At 38.5% G+C, this 26493-nt stretch overlaps 1 protein-coding gene across 3 annotated transcripts in view; it reads right to left on the minus strand.

Moving 5' to 3' along the window:
- The window catches only part of EIPR1 (EARP complex and GARP complex interacting protein 1), a 213798-nt gene that overhangs the window by 159367 nt on the left and 27938 nt on the right, over positions 1-26493 (minus strand). For all 3 annotated transcript variants that reach the window (XM_037812844.1, XM_037812843.1, XM_037812845.1), the window contains exon 2: positions 16167-16250. In XM_037812844.1, coding sequence (XP_037668772.1) covers positions 16167-16250 — 84 coding nt within the window. The remainder of the gene's footprint in view (positions 1-16166; positions 16251-26493) is intronic.

The raw sequence follows: 26493 nt of genomic DNA on the forward strand, positions 1-26493 counted from the left end.
GGAAAGAACAGTCATCACTCATGGCAAGAGACGGGGATTTGGTTCAGACTGAGAACTCCTGGGGGTACATCTAGGATGCTAGAAGTAATCGAGATGGTGGTTACATGTGTGTGCATGTGCATGTGCATACACACGTGATAATGTAAAAATACATCAAGCCATATACTTAAGATTTGTGCACTTCAATGTGTGTAAGTTATACCTTTCAGACAAAAATCCATAAATAATAAACAGGTAAGGAAACTTCATTCTTTATTATAACCAATGACTTGCAAATTTAAAAATTTAAATAGGATTCTGTGATACCAATTTGTACTTATTATTTTAGACAACTTTTTAAAATGATGACAACAAATACTGATAAGGAAGATTGCAGTAACAATGGTAACTTGTAAATCTACATAGTTCTTTTAGAAGGTTTATTATAACATGTAAATAAGACCAATAAAAGTGTTGAAATCATTGAAACAATAATTTGGTTTCTTGAAACTTATCCCAAAGAATAAATGAACAAAAATCAATTATGGAATATTAGGTAGCTTTGAAACTTATAATTTAGAACAATTATAAATATGAAAATGTTCATGAGAGGCTTAAATTTTAAAAACAGAATACCAAATGGTATGTGATTATATAAAATAGTCATGTGAACACAGACTAAAAGGTAATATACAAAATCAAAAATAATGTCTGCACTGTTAGAAGGAATGGGAAATTTTTTCCTCAATATTTGACACATTTCCTACTTATAAGGAAATTCATTAACACTGGAAAAAAAAAAAAAAAAAAAAAAAAGAATGTACTTCAATGTACTATTTTTCCTTTCCCAAAATCTAGTCCTTTGAAAGGCATTAAAAGTATCAGGACCACTAACTACACCGTGGAAGCAATAGTATTTCTGGTTTCAGAACTCATTTGTTGATTTATCAACCAATCCTTCAAGCAGAGGTGGCCTTCCCCCCTCACTTGCACACTGGCTCCTTAGTCCCCCTATAAGTTTATCTCCAAACTTCTGTCTTTAAGAGTTCTAGAAACTTACAGCTTCTCCATCCTCCCCCACTGGGTCTGGCCATCCAAGTCCTCTACAGTTGCTCTCATCTGTGGAAGTGTCCTTCTTCTCACCACCTCATCATAAAGCTATTTTCTTTCTTGTGGAGATGCACAGCAAATACGTTCTAATAAGGCTCTACCAGTTGACCCAAACACTTCTTTCCTTTAGTTTCTTTCAGCTTCAGGACTGACAACACAGAAGATAGCCTAGTCCATAGATTCCGGAAAGGAGTGGGGAATCTAAATTCATTCTGACGCCATCTCTTCTAATTTGATACACTCTGAAAATGAAGGCCCTTAACTTTCATCTTAAAGCGTGAAGAGTCTTAAGATGTTTCCATATATCCTCATTTATGGAAACATTCTCATGAAATGTTTTAATCTGGGAGTGTTTAGAAAGAACGGTAAGACATCACCACCATCAACAAATAATTATAAAAATAATTATGGTTAATATTAATAACACGCCAGGTAGTGTGATAAGTATTGTACATACACTAATTTCTTCCATCCTAAAAACAGCCCTATGATGTATCATTATTACCCACTGAAGCTGAAAGACTTTAAGCACCTTGGTTAAAGGTGTGGTATATTTGTTACAACTGATGAAAGCACGTGTTTATAATTGTACTACTAATTATAGTCCATGGTTTAACTTAGGGGTCACTGTTTGTATTCTGTAGTTTCATGGATTTTTTCCAAAATTTTTATTCTAGTAGCTATATACAACCTAAAATTTCCGCTTTAACCACATTCAAATACATAATTCAGTGCTTTTAATTACATTCACAAAGAGAATATGTTCTTAACCCCTATACTAGCATGCCGCATGTGGAAATCTCCTTCCTCCCGAACAACGTGCTTTGGGCTACAGCAGGTAAACAAAAGACTAAGAGGAATTCCTCATACAGATTCTAAGAAAGAGACTGCATCTTAACTCTCTATTGTTAGGGTGTCACACTATACCTAGCACATGGTGGAGGTACAAAGACATTTTTTGTTGAATAAATATATGCAGTTATAGGCCAGTTACAAAAACAAGTATTTAACAGAGACATTGCGGACTGGTGGTTTGATGGGCTGAGCCCTCAATCACAGGACTTGCCCTTGGGAAGACTTACTGCAAAGGAGAGGCTAGGCCAGCTTATAATTGTGCCTAAGTGTCTTCTCCTGAATGCCTCTTTGTTGCTCAGATGTGGCCCTTTCTCTATAGCTAAGCCAACATGGCAGATGAAATCACTGCCCTCCCCGCTACGTGGGATCTGACACCCAGGGGTGTAAATCTCCCTGGCAACGTGGAATATGACTCCCAGGGAGGAATCTGAACCCAGCATCGTGGGATGGAGGACATCTTCTTGACCAAAAGGGGGATGTGAAAGGAAATGAAATAAGCTACAGTGGCAGAGAGATTCCAAAAGGAGCCGAGAGGTCACTCTGGTGGGCACTCTTGCACACAATATAGATAACCCTTTTTAGGTTCTAATGAATTGGAACAGCTAGCAGTAAATACCTGAAACTATCAAACTACAACTCAGAACACTTGAATCTTGAAGACGATTGTAAAAAGATGTAGCTTATAAGGGGTGACAATGTGATTGGGAAAGCCATGTGGATCACACTCCCCTTTGTCCAGTGTATGGATGGATGAGCAGAAAAACAGAGGCAAAAAAAAGAAAAAAAGAAAACACAAGTATTTAAGATGAATGCAAAAGATTATGGAAGCACAGAAGATCAACTGATATTAGCTAAAGAGTCAGGAAACATACGTATCATTTGTGCTTAACGTTACTTTCAATTCTTCACACCACATCTGAGATTTTAAATGCTTTCAGTAGCTTATGATGAATATCAAACTCATACACCATGAATTACCATTATAAATTTTTTTAAAGTTAAATTTACCAGGGTAGGGCTAAGCATATAGATGACATATAGAGATGAAGTAAGTTATAAAATATATTAGAAAAGCCCTTAAAGATTATCTTAATCAATCCCTTATTTTCTGCTAAAAAATCAGGGCTTAGAAAGAAGAGTAATGCATCCTCAGTAGCAACCCAGGACTACAGCACATATGACTTCCAGGCCACTGTACTTTTCTGTCCATTCTATCTCTATTACTGAACTGAAAGCAAACATAAAATCTTGAATTAAAAGAAAAAGGGGGATTCCTCTTAGGAAAAGTTAAGGATGATTTCCTACTATTGACACAGTCCTTCCTAGGAGTCAGCCTCAAGTGTATGTCAGTAGATGAAGTTACCCAGATAACAGGAGACGCCTTCCATGGCCTCATCCAGTAATATTTCCCTGCTTTATTACCCATAAATAAAAAATACCCTCCAGAATGATAATTCCTTAAGAATAATATCTAATACTCTAGGTGGCTAGCTCTTGAACATAGCAAACCTTTTTTATTATCTCATATCACTAGTTTTCTTTCTTCCCAGTTAAAGTTAGTAATCCTGTAAATACAGCTTCTATTGCACTTCAACACGACACGCTGAAATGAAAATTGATATGGGAGTCAGGAGACCTGGGTTCTAGTTTTGATTCTGCCACTTCCTAGCTGTCACCTTGGGCAAGTCACTTACCCTTTCTGGACTCTTGCTTCACGATTTTTAAATTAACGAAAACTAGATTTCTAAGATCCCTTTGTTCTAATTAAAACACATACTGGCCTTTTAGCTAAGACTTTAAATACTATACATTTCGAAAGGTTTATTATGTCCATAATATAACTACTACTTACTTACTTACATTTTTTTATTTTAAAAAACATTTTATTTCTTATTAGTTGTGATAAAATATACATAACATAAAATTCACTTCCACCATTTTAAGTGGACAATTCTTTGTGTTATGTATACTGACAAGACTGTGTAACTTTCACCACTATCTATTTCCCAACTATTTTCATCATCCCAAACCAGAACTCCTACTCACTTAGCAAAACCTCCTTCAATCTCCCCTCTTGCCACTGCTGGCACCCACTGTTCTGCTTTCTGTCTCTGTGAATTTGCTTATTCTAGGTTTTCATGTAAGTGAAATCAGATGGTATCTGCCCTTTTATGTCTGGCTTCTTTCATGCAGCACACAGTCTTCAAGGTTCCTCCAAGTGGTAGCATGGATTGGCATCGCCCTTCTTTTTACAGCTGAAGAATATTCCATTGCATGCACAGACCACATTTTGTTTATCCCTTCATCTGATGATGGACACTTGGGTTTGATTCCACATTTTGGCTCTTGTGAATAATGCTCATGCTACAATGAACGCTGGTGTACAAATATCTGTCCAAGTCTCTGCTTTCCATTGTTTTGGGTCTATAACTAGGAGTGGAATTTCTGGGTCATATGGTAATTCTATGTTTAACTTCTGATAAACCACTGTTTCAGTTTGCTAAAGCTGACAAAATGCAATATATAAATGGGTTGGCTTTTAACAACGGGAATTTATTAATTTACAAGTTACAATTCTAAGGCTGTGAAAATGTCCAAATCAAGGAATTAACAGGACGACATCTTTTTTGTTATCTACATTAATACACATTACTTGAGCAGATAAGCCCCCATTTTATTAACTGCCCTTGCACAAGAACCCCAAATTATGACTGGCAGCCCAGAAAACAAAAAGAATCTCCACACCACACTGAGTTCAGTAAGAGTACTTCTTGGAACAGCAGACAAGATAAAAGCTCCATTGAAACATTTGGTCAAGGATTGGGGAAGAAGTTAGAACTTAGGTCATTGGAATGCCACTGACTATCTCTTTATCATCACGCCTATAGATATAAATAAAAAATTAAGCTGGCTTAGCTCAGAGATGCTTGCAGTTGCAAACCCCTGGTGTTGGCTGATGCTTAGACATTTTGGAGAACACCCTTTTGAAACACAACCTGGGAGAAAGCAGAGGCCAGCTACCTGCCTTCCGAGCTAGCAGAGGTTTTCCAGACACCAATGGCCTTTCTCCAGTGAAGGCCTTGGACAACAGGCAATACATGACTACAATGAATCTAATGGAATTTATTGTAGCAATAACACAGAATTAGATGCCCATGCAAGGGATTCTTGGATATTGTAACTTCATTAAACAGAAAAATATCTGGTCCGTCTGAAAACGTAGTAAGATGCCAAGCAGGAATCACACAACATCACAATATTGCCTTGTGAAAAATAAGTGCATTTGCTAAGTCATTACAAACATTTGTGACCTTCCTTGAAGTGCCCCTATCATTTATGCATTCAACCAGTGACAACCTGCACAGTGCCAGGCATTGAAAAGATACAAAGATGAACAGCCCTCAGTCTTCAGAAAACTCGCAATATACGATGGGGATGAAAAGAGGCAAAAATAACTTGAAGAAACACAAATATAAAACAAAAATAACTGGAATACTATGTACTAAGTACTATATTCAAGGTAGTTATACACAAAAATAGACAAGAACACAGAACAAAAGGCAAGTAATTCCAACCTTGGGAACTGGAGGAGAGATCTCCCATAGAAGCTGGCATTTGAGCCATTTACAAAAAAGATAAGGACTCAAAAACCCTGGGAGAATTATAAATTTCACCCCAAGACTGAAAAAACTATCCAAGCTAAACTCCTAATTATTCCAGATGAAGGAGGAATCTAGACCCGGCATCATGGGATGGAGAACTTCTTCTTGACCTAAAGGGGGATGTGAAAGGAAATGAAATAAGCTTCAGTGGCAGAGAAGGAGATTTTAGGAATGTCAGTAGATCTAAAGAGTCAAACCAATTCTTCACACTAGTAAGGCATAAAAGAAAAAAGAGCAATACCAGAGAACACTGTCGTTGTTACATTAAATTTAGACTCACTGAATTTGAGATCAGGAAATAACCTATTAAAGAATTCCCAAATTTGGCAGGCTATCTGGGGACGCATATTAAAAATACAGGGCCCCTAAAAAAAAAAAAAATCCCACACTAAAGAAAGCAAAATATAGAAAGGGGGTCATGGGATTCTTGGTCACATTGTTTGAGTGACAAGATTAAGCCTCACCAGAAGTCAAGCTACCTTGTGACATTTCAGTTACAAGTGGTAATAAACTCCTTTTGTCATAAAAGGAAGAGGGGGGCAGGGAGGGAGGAAGGAAAGAGGGAGGTTCAGTTAGTCTAGAGTGGGGTCTGAGAATCGGAATTTTTAACAAGCATCCAGGTGATTCTGAAGACAGGACTGGCAGGCAGAGGGAGTGGCACGAATAAAGCTGTCATTAATAAAAATACAAAAACAAAGAAAATAGAGATGTAACTTAAAATTTAAAAAAAAAAAAGTCCAGGGTGAAAAACAAAATCTATTTTGTCATCCCCCTTTTTTTTATTCCCTTTTCATTGATCATGCTCATAACTATCAGGGCTGGGTTTAAAGAGGATAAATTACAGTCCTTCTCTTTGTCACCCCAGCACTCCCCAGTTGTTTCAAGGAGGAGAAGCAAGACTCATCCCATATAGACATAAGAAATAGGGAGTTAACAATATATGAAAGAAAATGCTTAGGAAGCTATGAAAAATCGTATCACAGAAGCAAATAAAATCCTTTCAATCTGAAATTTCATTGTTTCTAGTCTCTGGCTAAGTTTCACTGCTGAATAACCAATGAGCATACACCCTCTAAGAAAAAAAACTTGTACTTTCTTTATGAAAGGAGAACCCCAGAGAAAGAGGAAAGTCTCCAGAAATTATCTTCCCTGTTTCTAACACTGAAAATTCCGAGACAGAAAATAAGGGCACAGAAAATGAAGCGGTTCTTCCCACAAAGAAAGGTCAGGCAACTGTGACAGTTACTAAAATTTTCAGAAAAATAGCACAGCTGAATTAAGCAGTAATGATTCAGGTGCTGGGCATTTTCTAGGGAATTAATGCCTGCCTGGGAGGAGTTGACCGCCTGAGGCAAAGCCAAGGGCCATCAACCCTAACCAATCAGGCTTAGTGCCCCGAGAAAGCACCTGTGCTCTCACAAACTCAAATTGTGAAGGGAGATCGGCGGGTTTAGGAATTTTCCATTGTTAGAGATCCAGCCCTGGGGGTTGTAGTCAATAGGAAACCTGGGCACACTTCCCAGCGGATCTCTATTTGTAGGTCTGGGTTTGTTCAAATGCACACAGCTAAACTGCTCAAAGTGGTATACTATAAAGCAGTGGACTACAACCTTGGGGAACAGGATGGAGCTGACCTGATATTTGTGATGTATTCTCTCATAAAGCCATGCTCTCTGGCAATAGTATGTTTGCACTATTTATGTGTGTATCTATACATAAGTGTCTATTAGGTCTTTAGGTGCATAAGCATATGTCTAGCACATACTTTAGAGTTAAAATTCAAATTTACATGAGAGAGGGGAGGGAGAAAAAGGGAGAAATAAAGACAAATATGTGTGTTTTGTCCCAAATTTTGGCACATATTAGCTGAGTAACCTTGGAAAAAGCATAACTATTTAGGGCCAATTTCCTTATCTGTTTAAAGATGAGGACAACAAAATACCTGTTCTGCCAATTGAAGTAACAGACGTGGAAATCATCATGACCCAGCTCTGAAATTGGGTTAAGGGTGCATCCTCTGGCCAACAGCAACCTGGGTTTACCCACTCCACACACTGTTTGGGAAGCTTTTGCTTAATTTTCTGACCTCAATAAAATGTGAGCTCCTTGAGGGCCAAGAGCATGTTTTATTTATCTCTGTACCGCAGCTCTTGGCAGTGCCTGGCACAAAAAGGGCTCCAAAATGGGTTCAATAGACGTTTGCTAAAGAATTATACAAATAAAATTGTTAGATTGCAATACAGATAATACTGCTATAATAATAAAATTACACTAACAATATTGTGAAATATAGAGATATAAAATGAGAAATTTATCAGAGCTCTAGTCTACCCCTCTAATTGTAAAGCAGAGCTCAGACGTTAAAGACAACAAGGATATTTAGTGGCAATCTTTTAATCATTTTAAAATGCATTTTGATAATCCTTATAATTATAACATTATTAGAAAATAGAGGAACAATTTTATTTCTCTGTCTAGTGAGAGTAATAATAATTGACGAATGTGGCACTCACCCCTTCTCATTTGGTCTTCTATCTGTAGGAAAGCATAGTAACCAAAAATAGCATAAAATACATGTGGTAGGCTTCTTTGGCAGCCAGGCTGACAGGAAGCTTCTAGAAATACATATGTCAAGTAGGAGAGGGTTTACTGAATATTCCCAGCAGTATATGTGAGCAGAATATGATATGTCCCTCCTTCTTTCTCTCACCGCAGCCCTCACTCATCCCTTCTCGCTGTACCTCTCTTCCCCAGGGCTCCCTCCAAAGAAATGTGTCAAAATACTGTAAAAAAAAACAAGGCCATCAGCAGGTGATGTACATATAATAGTGGCCTTGCTGTTCTATACTACCTGGATCCCCTCAGCTCTAACATCATCTTGCCTGTGATGCCTTCTCTAATGCCACAAGGAAGATATTTATCACTTCTCCTGGGTCACATGCCAATTTGCTCATACTTCTTTTGCAACGAAAGACTAGTATCCTTTAATTCAGCCTTGGCTAGAAAAATATAACTGAAGCCAAAGGCTACATGCCTTAGATAGCAATTTAATGAGGAAGGTTGAAAAGAATGAGACAATAGTTGATACAGTAGTTTTGCAACCAAAGCACTTAAGTAGCCACTACAGATTGGTAGATATGGAAAAGGTTAGCAAATATTTACACACCTGTTACTATAAAATTTAAGTTAAATATATACCTCTCCTGAATCTTACCATCAAAAAGTTGAATTTGTAAGACAGATAATGAAAAAGGACAAAAGGGTTTCCTTCATTATTGTTTTGGTTTGCTAAAGCTGACAAAATGCAATATACCAGAAATGGACTGGCTTTTAACGATGGGGATTTAATAGCTTCGATGTTTACAGTTCTGAAGCCATGAAAATGTCCAAATCAAGGCATCATCAGATGATACCTGGACTCTGAAGACTAGTTATCTGAGAGCTTGGGCTCCCCCATCAGTTAGCAAAGCACACGGCGATGTCTGCTGGTGCTTCTCTCCCGGGTTTTGTTGCTTCTAGCTTCTAGCTTCAGTGGATGCCACTGTTTTCTGTGAGTACTCTTTTAGCTTCTGGCTCTCCAGTTTCTCTGGGGTCTCTTTCTGTGTGCTTCTCAGAACTTCATCTCTTTGTAAACTTCTCTGGGTCTTTTATCCTCCTTTAAGACTCCAGTAAGGGGATTAAGACCCATCTTGAATGAGGTGGGTCACATCTCAATTGAAATAACCTAATCAGAAAGTCCCACCGACAATAGATTTACATCCACATGAATAAATTAAAAGAACATGATCTTTTCTGGGGTACATAACAGCTTCAAACCAACACAAATATTAAAACAGTTCTTTCATTAGATTCAAGGACTGATGACTTGTATTCTTGAAACCATCACCGTTTATGCCAGGAAACTGCATTTAATAACACTGGCATTTAAAGTATGAACTATGTTTGTCATAGGAGATTGATTTAATCCACCAACCTTAGATAATTAAAACTCACAATATTTCTATTCAAATGTGGTCCCCCAAGCCTGGTAGAAATCCAAATTCTTGGGACCAACCCCAGACCTACTGGATCAGAATCTGTGGGGATGGGACTCAGGAATCTGTATTTTAGCAAGAGTTTCACTTGACATTCTCACTTTAAAGTCTGAGAAGCAATGACATTACCAACTTTATTCTGTAGTCACTTAAGTGACTTGACTTCACTAATTGCCAGGAAGCATAACAACCTTTTGTCTTGCCTCTCTTCCTGTTTCTGTTTTTATAAACCTTGTGATTAAAAGATTCATTTCTAAAAAGCAATGCAAAATCAAGTTAGCTTCGGAACTTCATCTAATCTTTTCAAAAGAATTAAAAGATACTGGGAGAGCTGGTGGGGGGAGAGGGGGCAACCACACGCCAGGCCTTCACCTGTGAGCACCCGTTTGCTTCAACAATATTAACTTGGAAACCAATGGAATTCCTTCTTACTTACAGTAACTCAACCCACTGGCCAGAGTATTTCATGGTTGCAGAGGCACTTCGTAGAGAGTTAATGGGTTACACTGTGGGTAAAGCAGATGGCTCTGTAACTAGGGGAGAAAGGCATGGGCATGTCATGTCACAGCTTTGTTGACCTGAATTTTGACAAGTTAGTATGACAGCAAAACAAATGGAATTGCTGAAAGAGATTTCAGAAAGAATGAGTGGATTTGTTGTCGAGTTTTTTTGTAAGGGTATCCAACCAAGTTTCAGCTGGACTACAGCACATACAGGACCATCCTAAAGTACTGCTCAGTCGACAATGGAAGACACTTAGGATATGAGGGTAAAACTTTCCAGGGACACAAGAAGAAATCCATCCAACCATTTTCTCATCCTGTAAGGCCTGAAGACAATGAATAACTATGGGTAGTGGTTCTTAAGCAGATGCTCCAGATATTTTAAGGTCACTGTTATTTTCATTGGACAATCTTGGAGCACCATTAGGAGATTTTGGTCTTAAATACTTCAAGAAATTGGAGGTTATAAATTTATTTTAAATCTGTTTCTTATTAGCAATACCATACCTGCTAAAGTTGTTAGCTGTAATAAAATGTAGTCAGAAAGGTAGCTAGGTCAGAAGGAGATACTCAACTATCACAGTTCTTAGAATACACTACATTGCTAGGGAAAAAAAGCTGGCTCCAATCTTCTCCTCCTAAATTCTTATGCCTGAGAACTACTGCTGTATATAAATTTTTATTTTGTATTAAACTGTTTTTCCAGGTTGCTAATGCTGCCATTAAGCAAAATACCAGATATGGATTGGCTTTTATAAAGGGGGCTTATTTGATTTCAAAATTACAGTCTGAAGGCCATGAAAATGTCAAAATTAAGGCATCAACACAAGTATACCTTCACCGAAGGAAGGCCAGTGGCATCCGGAAAACCTCTTTTAGTTGGGAAGCATGTGGCTGGCATCTGCTTGATCCCAGGTTGCATTTCAAAATGGCTTTCTCCAAAATGTCAGTGTTAGCTTTCAATGGCCATCTTCAAAATGTGTCTCTCAGCTCCAGCAGGGAGCTCCTTCTGTCTGAGTTCTTATATAGGACTCCAGTGATTACATCAAAGACTCTTGCTGAATGGGCATGACCACATTTCCATGGAAACATTTAATCAAGAGGTCACACCCTAATCAAAGGTGTCACTTACAGCTGGGTGGGTCACATCTTCATGGAAACTTTCAATCAAAAGGTTCTGACCTAATCAACACTAATAAGTCTGCCCCCACAAGATTGTACCAAAAAACATGTCATTTTGGGGGACATAATACATCCAAACTGGCACAACTATTGACTGAAGGTTTAAAAGCATATCTGAAATATATAAATTTAAGATATATAATAAGACACATTGTTGACCCTAAAAAAATAGACACTGGGAAACTAACTTGAGTAATATCAGAAATCTTAAATTTAAGCAGGAGGGAAGTGAAAAATTGGAAAGCTCCTTTAAAATAATTAATTGTACCCTTTCTTGGTCCAAAAGGATTAAAATACTCACTGTCATTCTGGGCTGTCCCTTTCTTAAAATCACAACAAATGGTAAATAACTTTGACTGATAGAAACAGGTACAATGCAACTTATTCATTACTATTATGCCTTACATTACTTCATTTTGTTTTTAATTCATGTGTTTCTGTTAGCTTAATTTTTTTTTAGAAAAATTTTATAAGCATCCCGTATTTTAAAAAAATTAAATTCTTCCTTGTTCTCAGAAAGTTTAAAAAACTATGCTTTTCAAGAAAAATCAATGGAATAACCTCAAAAATAAGGTGGAACTTAAAAGCAAGTTATGAGAAAAAGACACAGTACAGGGAACAAAATTCACTGTTAAGGTGGAATGCCTTAATGCCTGCCTTACGATAAATTCTATAAAAATTTTATAGAAGTCATCTGCCTGAGTTTCAAACTCATTATACTCTGCAATTGGCCCCCAGCTTCTTTCCTAACCTGACAGCCATCCTAAGGGTAGGGTGCAATGGTGCAATCATTTCAGGCAGTTGAACTGCATTTAAAAGAAAACAGATTTGCATGGATCTTCATCATCCCATCATCTCTTAGACTATATGGATGAATTTTCCTCCTCCCCACTGCCCCTTTGCCCTTTAAGCGATGTCCCTTAAACTGCACGGTGTCTTATGACGATTTCCTTTTTCTCTTCCCTTTGAGACTGCCATTGGTTAACTGCTTTTTGAAATAAATAAATAGTTCCACCTTAAATTTTTTCCAGGTAAAAGTCTCACACACATGCAAATTCAGAAAACAGAGAAAATTAGAAAGAAAATATTTTTGTATTGCAAATATTACCATTGAAGATAATCATTGCTCAAATTTTGAGCCTTTTTGACCTATTTCTTTCCAGTCTTTATTCTATGTAGAGATTCGATTTTATACTTTGTGGTTTTTTTTGTACAAAATAATGATCATATTATATATACAATTTTAACATTTCACTGGCAGTGTTAACTTATCCGACAATTCTTAAGTTGTGATGTTCATTAAGAGTTTATAGGTTTTAATGAGTGTAATGAGTGAATACTATTTCATTGAGAGCAACTAACCCTTTATTTTAGCTTAAATCATACGAAACTGTCATTATAAACTGGCATTTTCATATTTTTCAACCTAATATTTACACATTTTGGTATTTTGATTCCTTCTAATCTTTTATGATTATAAATGCCAATACAATTAATATTCTTTGTGTACAAAGCTTTTTCTGTGTTTTAGACATAGGAACTACAGGATAAGAAATATGGACATATATTTATAAAACTCTACATATAAATCACCAAATGAGGTGCAAAAATGACTAAGTCCATTTTAAATCCCTCATCAATATATGAGAGTGACAAATTCATTATACCCTACTCAGCACTTAATATTCTTTGATAATTATACTACTTTGTGATGTTAGCTGTACCACTTAGGACATGGCCTTATGTGTATTTTCCTAGTGTTAAAAATAATGCACATCTTTACAACATCCAAAGCATCTCTTTGAGATACATACAGCAGACATTTTTATCTTCATTTTAGAGATGAGGAAAATGAAACCTAGTAAAAAATAATTAGTTTGTTCAAACTCACACGATTAGTGTCAAGCTGTGAACTGAACTCAGATCTCTGGAGTATCCAATATTCTTTCTACTACAGTGGACAGAACAAATGAGTGCATCCTGTATGTCACCGGGCCATCTGGTGGCGACACCTTAGAAGTTTATGTTGAGATGGGATATGTGGCCTATTCCAGTCTCAGCTAGAAAAACTGCTATGCACTACTAAAGAAACATCCACTGGCACAGGTGGAAGGAAGTGTGCTGCCCTTGTACCCTACAGTGCTCCTCAACAGCTTATACAGTGGTGCCTCGGTACTCAACTGCTTTGAAACTCGTTGAATTTGGTACTCGACATGTTTTGACATGAAAATTTTGTCCCGGTATTCACATTTGTTTGGTACTCAACACGCAGTCTAGAACTTGTTGGTGTGGGTTGCCTCATGACTCACTTCCCTTTCCAGCCGAAACAAAGGGTCATGTGTTAGTCACGCGGTAGCTCTTGCCCTGTGCACAACCCCTTGCACTCTTATCTTAGCTTCTGTGGTCATTTTGTGTATTTTTGTGCTTCTTACCTCATCATGGGTCCTAAAACAATGAGCAGTGATAGTGCTGAGCAGAAAAGAAAATTACTTTGCACCACCATTGACCAAAAAAAAATAAATAATAAGCAAATATGAGAGTGGTATTCGCATTACTGCTCTTGCTAGGGAATATGGTATGCCTAGAACAATAGTCTCTACCATCATTAAGAATCAAGAAGTGATAAAAAAAAAAAAAAAAAAAAAAGGCTGATGTTGTAAAAGGAGTAACAAAGCAGCATTCCCAAACACTCCAGGAAGTTGAAAAGCTGTTACTGATTTGGGTAATTGAGTAGCAGTCAGCTAGCGACAGTGTATCAGACGCCACGATACGCGAAAAAGCGAAAGTGTTGCATGCCGATCTTTTGAAAAACCAACCAGGACCCAGTGATGAGAGTGTCGAAGTTTTTAAGACCAGCCAGAGCTGATAATTTTAAAAAGAGGACTGGCATCCATAGTGCCGTGAGGCATGGCAAGGCAGCAAGTGCTAATAAAAAGGCTGCTGCTGAATTCATTAGTGAATTTCAAGACTACGTAGAGGCTGACGGTTTTATTCCCCACCAAGTTTTTCACTGTGATGAGACCATACTTTTTTGGAAAACAAGGGCAAGTAGAACCTACATCACAAAAGAGAAGAAGGCATTACCAGACCACAAACCAATAAAGGACAGACTCATTCTATTGTTGTATGGAAATGCAAGTGGAGACTTAAAACTCATGCCTCTACCAGTCTATCATAGTGAAAACCCATGAGTTTTCAAGAAGCGTAATGTCATAAAAAGCAAACTCCATGTGATACAGAGGGCAAACAGCAAAGCTTGGGTCAGGCAGCAATTTTTCACGGAGTAGACAAATGAAGCATTTGGCTCCTAAGAGAAAAAATATTTGCTGGAGAAAGATTTGCCTCTGAAAGCTCTCCTACTTTTGGATAATACGCCTGCCCACCCTCCAGACTTGGATGACTTACTGGAGGAGTTCAGCTTCATCACTGTAAGGTTTCTGCCCCCCAACACCACTCCTCTCATCCAGCCCATGGACCAGCAGGTCATTTCAAACTTCACAAAGCTGTACACCAAGGTACTTTTCCAAAGGTGCTTTGAGATCACTTCTGACACCCAGCTGACCCTCACAGAGTTCTGGAAGGAGCATCTCAGTATCCTGCACTGCCTTAACCTTATTGATAAGGCCTGGAATGAAGTCTCTTATAGGACAATGAATTCATCATGGAAGAATGTGTGGCCAGCAGCTGTGTCTCAGGGAGACTTCGAAGGGTTTGAGGCTGACCCTAAGCCTGCAGGTGCAGAGGGTACAGTTGTGCAGGATATTGTATCTTTTGGCCAATCCACTGGTCTGGAAGTCGATACTGCTGATGTGAGGAATTAGTAGAAGAACATCGTAAAGAGCTCAGCACTGAGGAGCTGCAGGAACTGCAGAAGGAGCAGCAACAAGAAGTGGCTGAAAAGGTTTCTTCAGGTGAGGAGGAGATAAGGGAGGATGTCCCCAGTTTCTTGATAAAAGAAATGTGTGCAAATGGGCAGAAGTTCAAAACTCTGTGGGGAAGTACCATTTGGACAAAGCTCTGACGAGCAGAAATGTGGATTTACTGAATAACCAAACAATTTCAGATTTTCAAGGAATTCTTGGAAAGAAGACAGAAGAGTCCTCACTGGGTAAGTTTTTAGTGAAGGTAACAAAAATTGTGTCAGAGCCTGTGGTGCAAGTTGAAAAAAGGCAGAAAAGAGAAGGAACACCTGAAGTGCAAGTGCCCCATGTTCCATTGGAGGGGACTCTCCTTCCAAGCAGCACTCCGTGTACCCTCTCCTCCTCACCCCTCTCCTCCCACCTTCCCATTAGGCACGGACTCTTCTCAGTACAGGAAAAGTGAAGTTTTTATTTGATTTAATCTAAGTAGTTATTAATTTTTAGGTTTAATTCTCATGTAAACTAATGATATACAACCATATCTTTTTACATATCGCCTTAAAAATGTGCATTGTCTTTGGTTTAGGAATGCATTAAATTTATTTACATTATTTCTTATGGGAAAATTTTGTTTGGTACTTGTCATTTTTGGTACTCTTCATACCTCCCAGAACCAATTTACGATGAGTTCCAAGGTACCATTGTCTATTAAAATATCTATAACTTCAAAAGCAAAACATAAAACTCTGAAAGTAATGCCAAAAAGAATCAGCTTAAATTACTGAACTCAATTATTATATATAGTTGGATAATTATTTGATTCTTCAATTTAAAAAATATGTTTAAATGCCAATAAAAGTTTTGTGGGTGTAGCATTAATTTTTTTTCTCAAACGTTGCTTGAAAAATCAAGAGCAAAATGGTTATAAAACTAAGAATAGGCTCAGTAATTAACATGTATACATTTGTCAAAAATAGTTACCTGATTATCATATTTAAGAGACTGTGTCCCAACCAAAAACCGAATGGCATCTGTTTCTGCCGTTTGAGGTGTTAAAGCACGTGCCTGCAGAAGGAAAAAAAGAATCTATAAACATTTATAAAGTTACATTTAATACATAAAAATTAAAAAGGCAATTTACCTCCTCTACTGATAGTACAAACTTTCTGGAATGCAATTTAGAGACACATATTAAAAGCTTTAAACTTCTGTACTTTTTGACACAATTCCACTTCAAAACTGTACATGTCAATAAGTGTAATTGGGCACAAAAACTAAACAACAAAAATGTAAATTATTTACACAGCAATGGTTAAATTATTTTTTAAAAATGAAACCACAGTTTTCAACAGAAACCGATTAGTTCAACAAATTATGTTTCAACAATACAGCAGAATATGGTTTCCTGCAATAGCAGAGTAAGTGTTTTAAAACCAACTGGACCTTCCAAGATGGCAGACTGGTGAGCTGTATGTTTTAGTTACTCCTCCAGGAAAGTAGGTAGAAAGCCAGGAACTGCGTGGACTGGACACCACAGAGCAATCTCACTTTGGGCATACTTCATACAACACTCATGAAAACGTCGAACTGCTGAGATCAGCAAAATCTGTAAGTTTTTGCGGCCAGGGGACCCGCGCCCCTCCCTGCCAGGCTCAGTCCCGTGGGAGGAGGGGCTGTCAGCTCCGGGAAGGAGAAGGGAGAACTGCAGTGGCTGCTCTTATCGGAAACTCATTCTACTGATCCAGACTCCAACCATAGATAGACTGAGACCAGACACCAGAGAATCTGAGAGCAGCCAGCCCAGCAGAGAGGAGACAGGCATAGAAAAAAAAAAAAAAACAACACGAAAAACTCCAAAATAAAAGCAGAGGATTTTTGGAGTTCTGGTGAACACAGAAAGGGGAAGGGCGGAGCTCAGGCCCTAAGGTGCATATGCAAATCCCGAAGAAAAGCCCATCTCTCTGCCCTGTGGACCTTTCCTTAATGGCCCTGGTTGCTTTGTCTCTTAGCATTTCAATAACCCATTAGATCTCTGAGGAGGGCCCTATTTTTTTTTTTTTTTTTTAATCCTTTTTTCTTTTTCTAAAACAATTACTCTAAGAAGCCCAATACAGAAAGCTTCAGAGACTTTCAATTTGGGCACGTCAAGTCAAGAGCAGAACTAAGAGAGCTCTGAGACAAAAGGCAATAATCCAGTGGCTGAGAAAATTCACTAAACACCACAACTTCCCAAGAAAAGGGGGGTGTCCGCTCACAGCCACCATCCTGGTGGACAGGAAACACTCCTGCCCATCGCCAGCCCCATAGCCCAGAGCTGCCCCAGACAACCCAGTGTGACAGAAGTGCTTCAAATAACAGGCACACACCACAAAACTGGGCATGGACATTAGCCTTCCCTGCAACCTCAGCTGATTCTCCCAGAGTTGGGAAGGTGGAGCAGTGTGAATTAACAAAGCCCCATTCAGCCATCATTTGAGCAGACTGGGAGCCTCCCTACACAGCCAAGCAGCCCAGAACTGCGCTGGGGGGACGGCACTCACCTGTGACATAGCACAGTCATCCCTCAACAGAGGACCCGGGGTGCACAACCTGGAAGAGGGGCCCACTTGCAAGTCTCAGGAGCCATACGCCAGTACCAAGGACTTGTGGGTCAGTGGCAGAGACAAACTGTGGCAGGACTGAACTGAAGGATTAGACTATTGCAGCAGCTTTAAAACTCTAGGATCACCAGGGAGATTTGATTGTTAGCACCACCCCCCCCTCCCCGACTGCCCAGAAACACGCCCCACATACAGGGCAGGCAACACCAACTACACACGCAAGCTTGGTACACCAATTGGGCCCCACAAGACTCACTCCCCCACTCAAAAAAAAGGCTAAGCAGGGGAGAACTGGCTTGTGGAGAACAGGTGGCTCGTGGACGCCACCTGCTGGTTAGTTAGAGAAAGTGTACTCCACGAAGCTGTAGATCTGATAAATTAGAGATAAGGACTTCAATAGGTCTACAAACCCTAAAAGAACCCTATCAAGTTCAGCAAATGCCACGAGGCCAAAAACAACAGAAAATTATAAAGCATATGAAAAAACCAGACGATATGGATAACCCAAGCCCAAGCACCCAAATCAAAAGACCAGAAGAGACACAGCACCTAGAGCAGCTACTCAAAGAACTAAAGATGAACAATGAGACCATAGTACGGGATATGAAGGAAATCAAGAAGACTCTAGAAGAGCATAAAGAAGACATTGCAAGACTAAATAAAAAAATGGATGATCTTATGGAAATTAAGGAAACTGTTGACCAAATTAAAAAGATTCTGGACACTCATAGTACAAGACTAGAGGAAGTTGAACAACGAATCAGTGACCTGGAAGATGACAGAATGGAAAATGAAAGCATAAAAGAAAGAATGGGGAAAAAAATTGAAAAAATCGAAATGGACCTCAGGGATATGATAGATAATATGAAACGTCCAAATATAAGACTCATTGGTGTCCCAGAAGGGGAAGAAAAGGGTATAGGTCTAGGAAGAGTATTCAAAGAAATTATTGGGGAAAACTTCCCAAATCTTCTAAACAACATAAATACACAAATCATAAATGCTCAGCGAACTCCAAATAGAATAAATCCAAATAAACCCACTCCGAGACATATACTGATCACACTGTCAAACACAGAAGAGAAGGAGCAAGTTCTGAAAGCAGCAAGAGAAAAGCAATTCACCACATACAAAGGAAACAGCATAAGACTAAGTAGTGACTACTCAGCAGCCACCATGGAGGCAAGAAGGCAGTGGCACGATATATTTAAAATTCTGAGTGAGAAAAATTTCCAGCCAAGAATACATTATCCAGCAAAGCTCTCCTTCAAATTTGAGGGAGAGCTTAAATTTTTCACAGACAAACAAATGCTGAGAGAATTTGCTAACAAGAGACCTGCCCTACTGGAGATACTAAAGGGAGCCCTACAGACAGAGAAACAAAGACAGGACAGAGAGACTTCGAGAAAGGTTCAGTACTAAAGAGGTTCGGTATGGGTAGAATAAAGGATATTAATAGACAGAGGGGAAAAATATGGCAAACATAAACCAAAGGATAAGATGGCCGATTCAAGAAATGCCTTCATGGTTATAACGTTGAATGTAAATGGATTAAACTCCCCAATTAAAAGATATAGATTCGCAGAATGGATCAAAAAAAATGAACCATCAATATGCTGCATACAAGAGACTCATCTTAGACACAGGGACACAAAGAAACCGAAAGTGAAAGGATGGAAAAAAATATTTCATGCAAGCTACAGCCAAAAGAAAGCAGGTGCAGCAATATTAATCTCAGATAAAATACACTTCAAATGCAGGGATGTTTTGAGAGACAAAGAAGGCCACTACATACTAATAAAAGGGGCAATTCAGCAAGAAGAAATAACAATCGTAAATGTCTATGCACCCAATCAAGGTGCCACAAAATACATGAGAGAAACACTGACAAAACTAAAGGAAGCAATTGATGTTTCCACAATAATTGTGGGAGACTTCAACACATCACTCTCTCCTATAGATAGATCAACCAGACAGAAGACCAATAAGGAAATTGAAAACCTAAACAATCTGATAAATGAATTAGATTTAACAGACATATACAGGACATTACATCCCAAATCACCAGGATACACATACTTTTCTAGTGCTCACGGAACTTTCTCCAGAATAGATCATATGGTGGGACATAAAACAAGCCTCAATAAATTTAAAAAGATTGAAATTATTCAAAGCACATTCTCTGACCACAATGGAATACAATTAGAAGTCAATAACCATCAGAGACTTAGAAAATTCACAAATACCTGGAGGTTAAACAACACACTCCTAAACAATCAGTGGGTTAAAGAAGAAATAGCAAGAGAAATTGCTAAATATATAGAGACGAATGAAAATGAGAACACAACATACCAAAACCTATGGGATGCAGCAAAAGCAGTGCTAAGGGGGAAATTTATAGCACTAAACGCATATATTAAAAAGGAAGAAAGAACCAAAATCAAAGAACTAATGGATCAACTGAAGAAGCTAGAAAATGAACAGCAAACCAATCCTAAACCAAGTACAAGAAAAGAAATAACAAGGATTAAAGCAGAAATAAATGACATAGAGAACAAAAAAACAATAGAGAGGATAATTATCACCAAAAGTTGGCTCTTTGAGAAGATCAACAAGATTGACAAGCCCCTAGCTAGACAGACAAAATCAAAAAGAGAGAAGACCCATATAAACAAAATAATGAATGAAAAAGGTGACATAACTGCAGATCCTGAAGAAATTAAAAAAATTATAAGAGGATATTATGAACAACTGTATGGCAACAAACTGGACAATGTAGAAGAAATGGACAATTTCCTGGAAACATATGAACAACCTAGACTGACCAGAGAAGAAATAGAAGACCTCAACCAACCCATCACAAGCAAAGAGATCCAATCAGTCATCAAAAATCTTCCCACAAATAAATGCCCAGGGCCAGATGGCTTCACAGGGGAATTCTACCAAACTTTCCAGAAAGAACTGACACCAATCTTACTCAAACTCTTTCAAAACATTGAAGAAAATGGAACACTACCTAACTCATTTTATGAAGCTAACATCAATCTAATACCAAAACCAGGCAAAGATGCTACAAAAAAGGAAAACTACTGGCCAATCTCCCTAATGAATATAGATGCAAAAATCCTCAACAAAATACTTGCAAATCGAATCCAAAGACACATTAAAAAAATCATACACCATGACCAAGTGGGGTTCATTCCAGGCATGCAAGGATGGTTCAACATAAGAAAAACAATCAATCTATTACAACACATTAAAAACTCGAAAGGGAAAAATCAATTGATCATCTCAATAGATGCTGAAAAAGCATTTGACAAAATCCAACATCCGTTTTTGATAAAAACACTTCAAAAGGTAGGAATTGAAGGAAAATTCCTCAACATGATAAAGAGCATATATGAAAAACCCACAGCCAGCATAGTACTCAATGGTGAGAGACTGAAAGCCTTCCCTCTAAGATCAGGAACAACACAAGGATGCCCGCTATCACCACTGCTATTCAACATTGTGCTGGAAGTGCTAGCCAGGGCAATCCGGCAAGACAAAGAAATAAAAGGCATCCAAATTGGAAAAGAAGAAGTAAAACTGTCATTGTTTGCAGACGATATGATCTTATATCTAGAAAACCCTGAGAAATCGACGATACAGCTACTAGAGCTAATAAACAAATTTAGCAAAGTAGCGGGATACAAGATTAATGCACATAAGTCAGTAATGTTTCTATATGCTAGAAATGAACAAACTGAAGAGACACTCAAGAAAAAGATACCATTTTCAATAGCAACTAAAAAAATCAAGTGCCTAGGAATAAACTTAACCAAAGATGTAAAAGACCTATACAAAGAAAACTACATAACTCTACTAAAAGAAATAGAAGGGGACCTTAAAAGATGGAAAAATATTCCATGTTCATGGATAGGAAGACTAAATGTCATTAAGATGTCAATTCTACCCAAACTCATCTACAGATTCAATGCAATCCCAATCAAAATTCCAACAACCTACTTTGCAGACTTGGAAAAGCTAGTTATCAAATTTATTTGGAAAGGGAAGATGCCTCGAATTGCTAAAGACACTCTAAAAAAGAAAAACGAAGTGGGAGGACTTACACTCCCTGACTTTGAAGCTTATTATAAAGCCACAGTTGCCAAAACAGCATGGTACTGGCACAAAGATAGACATATAGATCAATGGAATCGAATTGAGAATTCAGAGATAGACCCTCAGATCTATGGCCGACTGACCTTTGATAAGGCCCCCAAAGTCACTGAACTGAGTCATAATGGTCTTTTCAACAAATGGGGCTTGGAGAGTTGGATATCCATATCCAAAAGAATGAAAGAGGACCCCTACCTCACACCCTACACAAAAATTAACTCAAAATGGACCAAAGATCTCAATATAAAAGAAAGTACCATAAAACTCCTAGAAGATAATGTAGGAAAACATCTTCAAGACCTTGTATTAGGCGGCCACTTCCTAGACTTTACACCCAAAGCACAAGCAACAAAAGAGAAAATAGATAAATGGGAACTCCTCAAGCTTAGAAGTTTCTGCACCTCAAAGGAATTTCTCAAAAAGGTAAAGAGGCAGCCAACTCAATGGGAAAAAATTTTTGGAAACCATGTATCTGATAAAAGACTGATTTCTTGCATATACAAAGAAATCCTACAACTCAATGACTATAGTACAGACAGCCCAATTATAAAATGGGCAAAAGATTTGAAAAGACAGTTCTCTGAAGAGGAAATACAAATGGCCAAGAAACACATGAAAAAATGTTCAGCTTCACTAGCTATTAGAGAGATGCAAATTAAGACCACAATGAGATACCATCTAACACCGGTTAGAATGGCTGCCATTAAACAAACAGGAAACTACAAATGCTGGAGGGGATGTGGAGAAATTGGAACTCTTATTCATTGTTGGTGGGACTGTATAATGGTTCAGCCACTCTGGAAGTCAGTCTGGCAGTTCCTTAGAAAACTAGATATAGAGTTACCATTCGATCCAGCGATTGCACTTCTTGGTATATACCCGGAAGATCGGAAAGCAGTGACACGAACAGATATCTGCACGCCAGTGTTCATAGCAGCATTATTCACAATTGCCAAGAGATGGAAACAACCCAAATGTCCTTCAACAGATGAGTGGATAAATAAAATGTGGTATATACACACGATGGAATACTACGCGGCAGTAAGAAGGAACGATCTCGTGAAACATATGACAACATGGATGAACCTTGAAGACATAATGCTGAGTGAAATAAGCCAGGCACAAAAAGAGAAATATTATATGCTACCACTAATGTGAACTTTGAAAAATGTAAAACAAATGGTTTATAATGTAGAATGTAGGGGAACTAGCAGTAGAGAGCAATTAAGGAAGGGGGAACAATATTCCAAGAAGAACAGATAACTTATTTAACGTTCTGGGGATGCCCAGAAATGACTATGGTCTGTTAATTTCTGATGGATATAGTAGGAACAAGTTCACAGAAAGGTTGCTATATTATGTAACTTTCTTGGGGTAAAGTAGGAACATGTTGGAAGTTAAGCAGTTATCTTAGGTTAGTTGTCTTTTTCTTACTCCCTTGTTACGGTCTCTTTGAAATGTTCTTTTATTGTATGTTTGTTTTCTTTTTAACTTTTTTTTTCATACAGTTGATTTAAAAAAGAAGGGAAAGTTAAAAAAAAAAAAAAGAAAGAAAGAAAAACAAGGAAAAAAAAATGATGTAGTGCCCCCTTGAGGAGCCTGTGGAGAATGCAGGGGTATTCGCCTACCCCACCTCCATGGTTGCTAACATGACCACAGACATAGGGGACTGGTGGTTTGATGGGTTGAGCCCTCTACCATAAGTTTTACCCTTGGGAAGACGGTTGCTGCAAAGGAGAGGCTAGGCCTCCCTATATTTGTGCCTAAGAGTCTCGTCCTGAATGCCTCTTTGTTGCTCAGATGTGGCCCTCTCTCTCTGGCTAAGCCAACTTGAAAGGTGAAATCACTGCCCTCCCCCCTATGTGGGATCAGACACCCAGGGGAGTGAATCTCCCTGGCAACGTGGAATATGACTCCCGGGGAGGAATGTAGACCTGGCATCGTGGGACGGAGAACATCTTCTTGACCAAAAGGGGGATATGAAAGGAAATGAAATAAGCTTCAGTGGCAGAGAGATTCCAAAAGGAGCCGAGAGGTCACTCTGGTGGGCACTCTTACGCACACTTCAGACAACCCTTTTTAGGTTCTAAAGAATTGGGGTAGCTGGTGGTGGATACCTGAAACTATCAAACTACAACCCAGAACCCATGAATCTCGAAGACAGTTGTATAAAAATGTAGCTTATGAGGGGTGTCAATGGGATTGGGAAAGCCATAAGGACCACACTCCACTTTGTCTAGTTTATGGATGGATGAGTAGAAAAATAGGGGAAGGAAACAAACAGACAAAGGTACCCAGTGTTCTTTTTTACTTCAATTGCTCTTTTTCACTCTAATTATTATTCTTGTTATTTTTGTGTGTGTGCTAATGAAGGTGTCAGGGATTGATTTAGGTGATGAATGTACAACTATGTAATGGTACTGTAAACAATCGCAAGTACGATTTGTTTTGTACGACTGCGTGGTATGTGAATATATCTCAATAAAAAAAAAATTTCAAAAAAATAAAAAAATAAAAAAAAAATAAAACCAACTGGCCTGCAGAGAACAACCAGAAAAACTAAGCAAAATACTCTAACTTCTGCTTGAAGGTACTCTGGCAATGATGAAGTACCAAGATGTGGCAAAAGAGAGAAACCTAGAGGAGTGTAACATCTAGCCCCCTTTTCACCTAGGGGTTTTTGTCAATTCAGAAAATATGGCTAAGAAGCTGATTCCGAGGAAAAGTTTTGACAAAGTTATGAGGATGAGGGTATAAAACCTCTGTGCAGGGCCCAACGAAGAGAAGGGGTCCAGTAAAGCTCTGAGGCTTTGGGCTGGGACCCTGAAGTGTTACAGCCTAGGAGTAAAGGTGAACTAGAATTAGATCAGCCCTCACAGACTAAAGCTCAGCTACAAACTATCTCAAGTTTCATTGCATTTAAGGTTATCTGGGCATACTATTGCTCCTACTGTAGCTGGCAGCCTGCCAAGACTAAAAGTAAATCCTCTGGAGGAAGAGACTATTCAAAGTTTCTGCAATTTTTCACACACAATGTTTAACATTCAATAAAAACAACCAATCATATAAAAAGACAAGAACATATGATCAAAAACCAAGAGAAACAACTAAAAATAGAAAAAGACCTGCAGAGCATTCAGATCATCAGTTTCCCTATGAAACAACCTCTAAAACACTAAGATTTGCATGTGGGAGATGTTCTGGAGGGTGCTCTTGGGAACTGTATCTTGTGAGGAGTCAGTGGAAAGGAGAAAGTTGAACTGCAATGCAGTTGCAACAACAGAGGTCTCAGCCAATTCTCTGCAGCGCACCAGAGCTCAGATGGCCCTTGAAAGTTGAGACAAGATGGCCAGGAATTATGACCACTTCTCCTCCCCTGGTTCAGTCACTGAATGCAGGCTGTCCCTGGGGAAGGGGTGTGACCAAGGGTAAAGTGGCTTTGTTCAGCTGAGGTCAATTCCTGGAGCAGGGCCCCGCTGAGAGCTAAGAGCCACCAACAATCCCAGCAGCTGCTAGATTTCCTGAAGGAAAAATCTGGACAGTGAACCAAATTATAACTTAAAATAACATTCTTAATATGTTCAATAATTAAAAGACAAAATTAAGAGCCTGAGGCCTAGAAAGGAAGAGACTACACAGCTCATTAATATTGGAGCTGGGACTAGTACTTCAGGCATATTAATTCAATCCAGTGCTCTTTCAGTAAAACCATTAACAGTGCCTGGATCAAATCCCTCTAACTCATGTATTGCTGCCTGTAACAGGCAAAACAATTCTCTCTCCTTCCACCCAAGAAAAAGGTCCACACCCTAATTCCCAAAACTGTGAGTATGTTATCTTACATAGCAAAGGGAGGATTTGCAGATGTGATTAAATTAAGGACCTTGCGATGTGGAGATTATCCCTAATACATGGGTCCTTAAAATTGGAGAATCCTTTCCTGGCTGTGGTCAGAGAGCCATGTGACTACAAAAGACAGGACCAGAGAGATGGGAGCATGGGAAGAACTTGGCCAGCCACTAGTGGTTTAGAAGATGGAGGAAGGAGACCATGAGCCAAAGAATGCAGACAGCCTCCAGAAGATGGAAAACACAAGGAAAAAAATTCTCCCCTAGAGTCTCCAAGAAGGAACAAACCCCTATTGATGACTTAATTTTAGCCTCCTCACATCCTTATTGTGCTTCTGACCTACAGAACTGTAATATGTCAATAAATTTGTGCTATTTTAAGCCACTAAGTTTGTGGTAATTTCTTATAGCAGCAATAGAAAACTAACACACTGCCTCATGCAGTTCACCAAATAAGCCCACTCTGTCCACGTCCATTCTTCCCATTATGGAGCTAGAAACACACTCAACTTCCTATCCTATCACGTCTAATTCCTATGTATTTTTCCTTATTTCTTGATTCATTCCTTTAAAATAAGAGTAAAAGAAATAGTTTAACATTTGTCCTGATCATTTAGTCTGTCTAATTATGACTTGGTTTCCACATTGGAGCAAAATAACAATATCTCCTGGGTCTTCAATACAAAACAAAAGCTTAGA

The sequence above is a fragment of the Choloepus didactylus genome, chromosome 20 (genome assembly GCF_015220235.1).
Source record: "Choloepus didactylus isolate mChoDid1 chromosome 20, mChoDid1.pri, whole genome shotgun sequence".
Classification (NCBI taxonomy): Eukaryota; Metazoa; Chordata; class Mammalia; order Pilosa; family Megalonychidae; genus Choloepus; species Choloepus didactylus.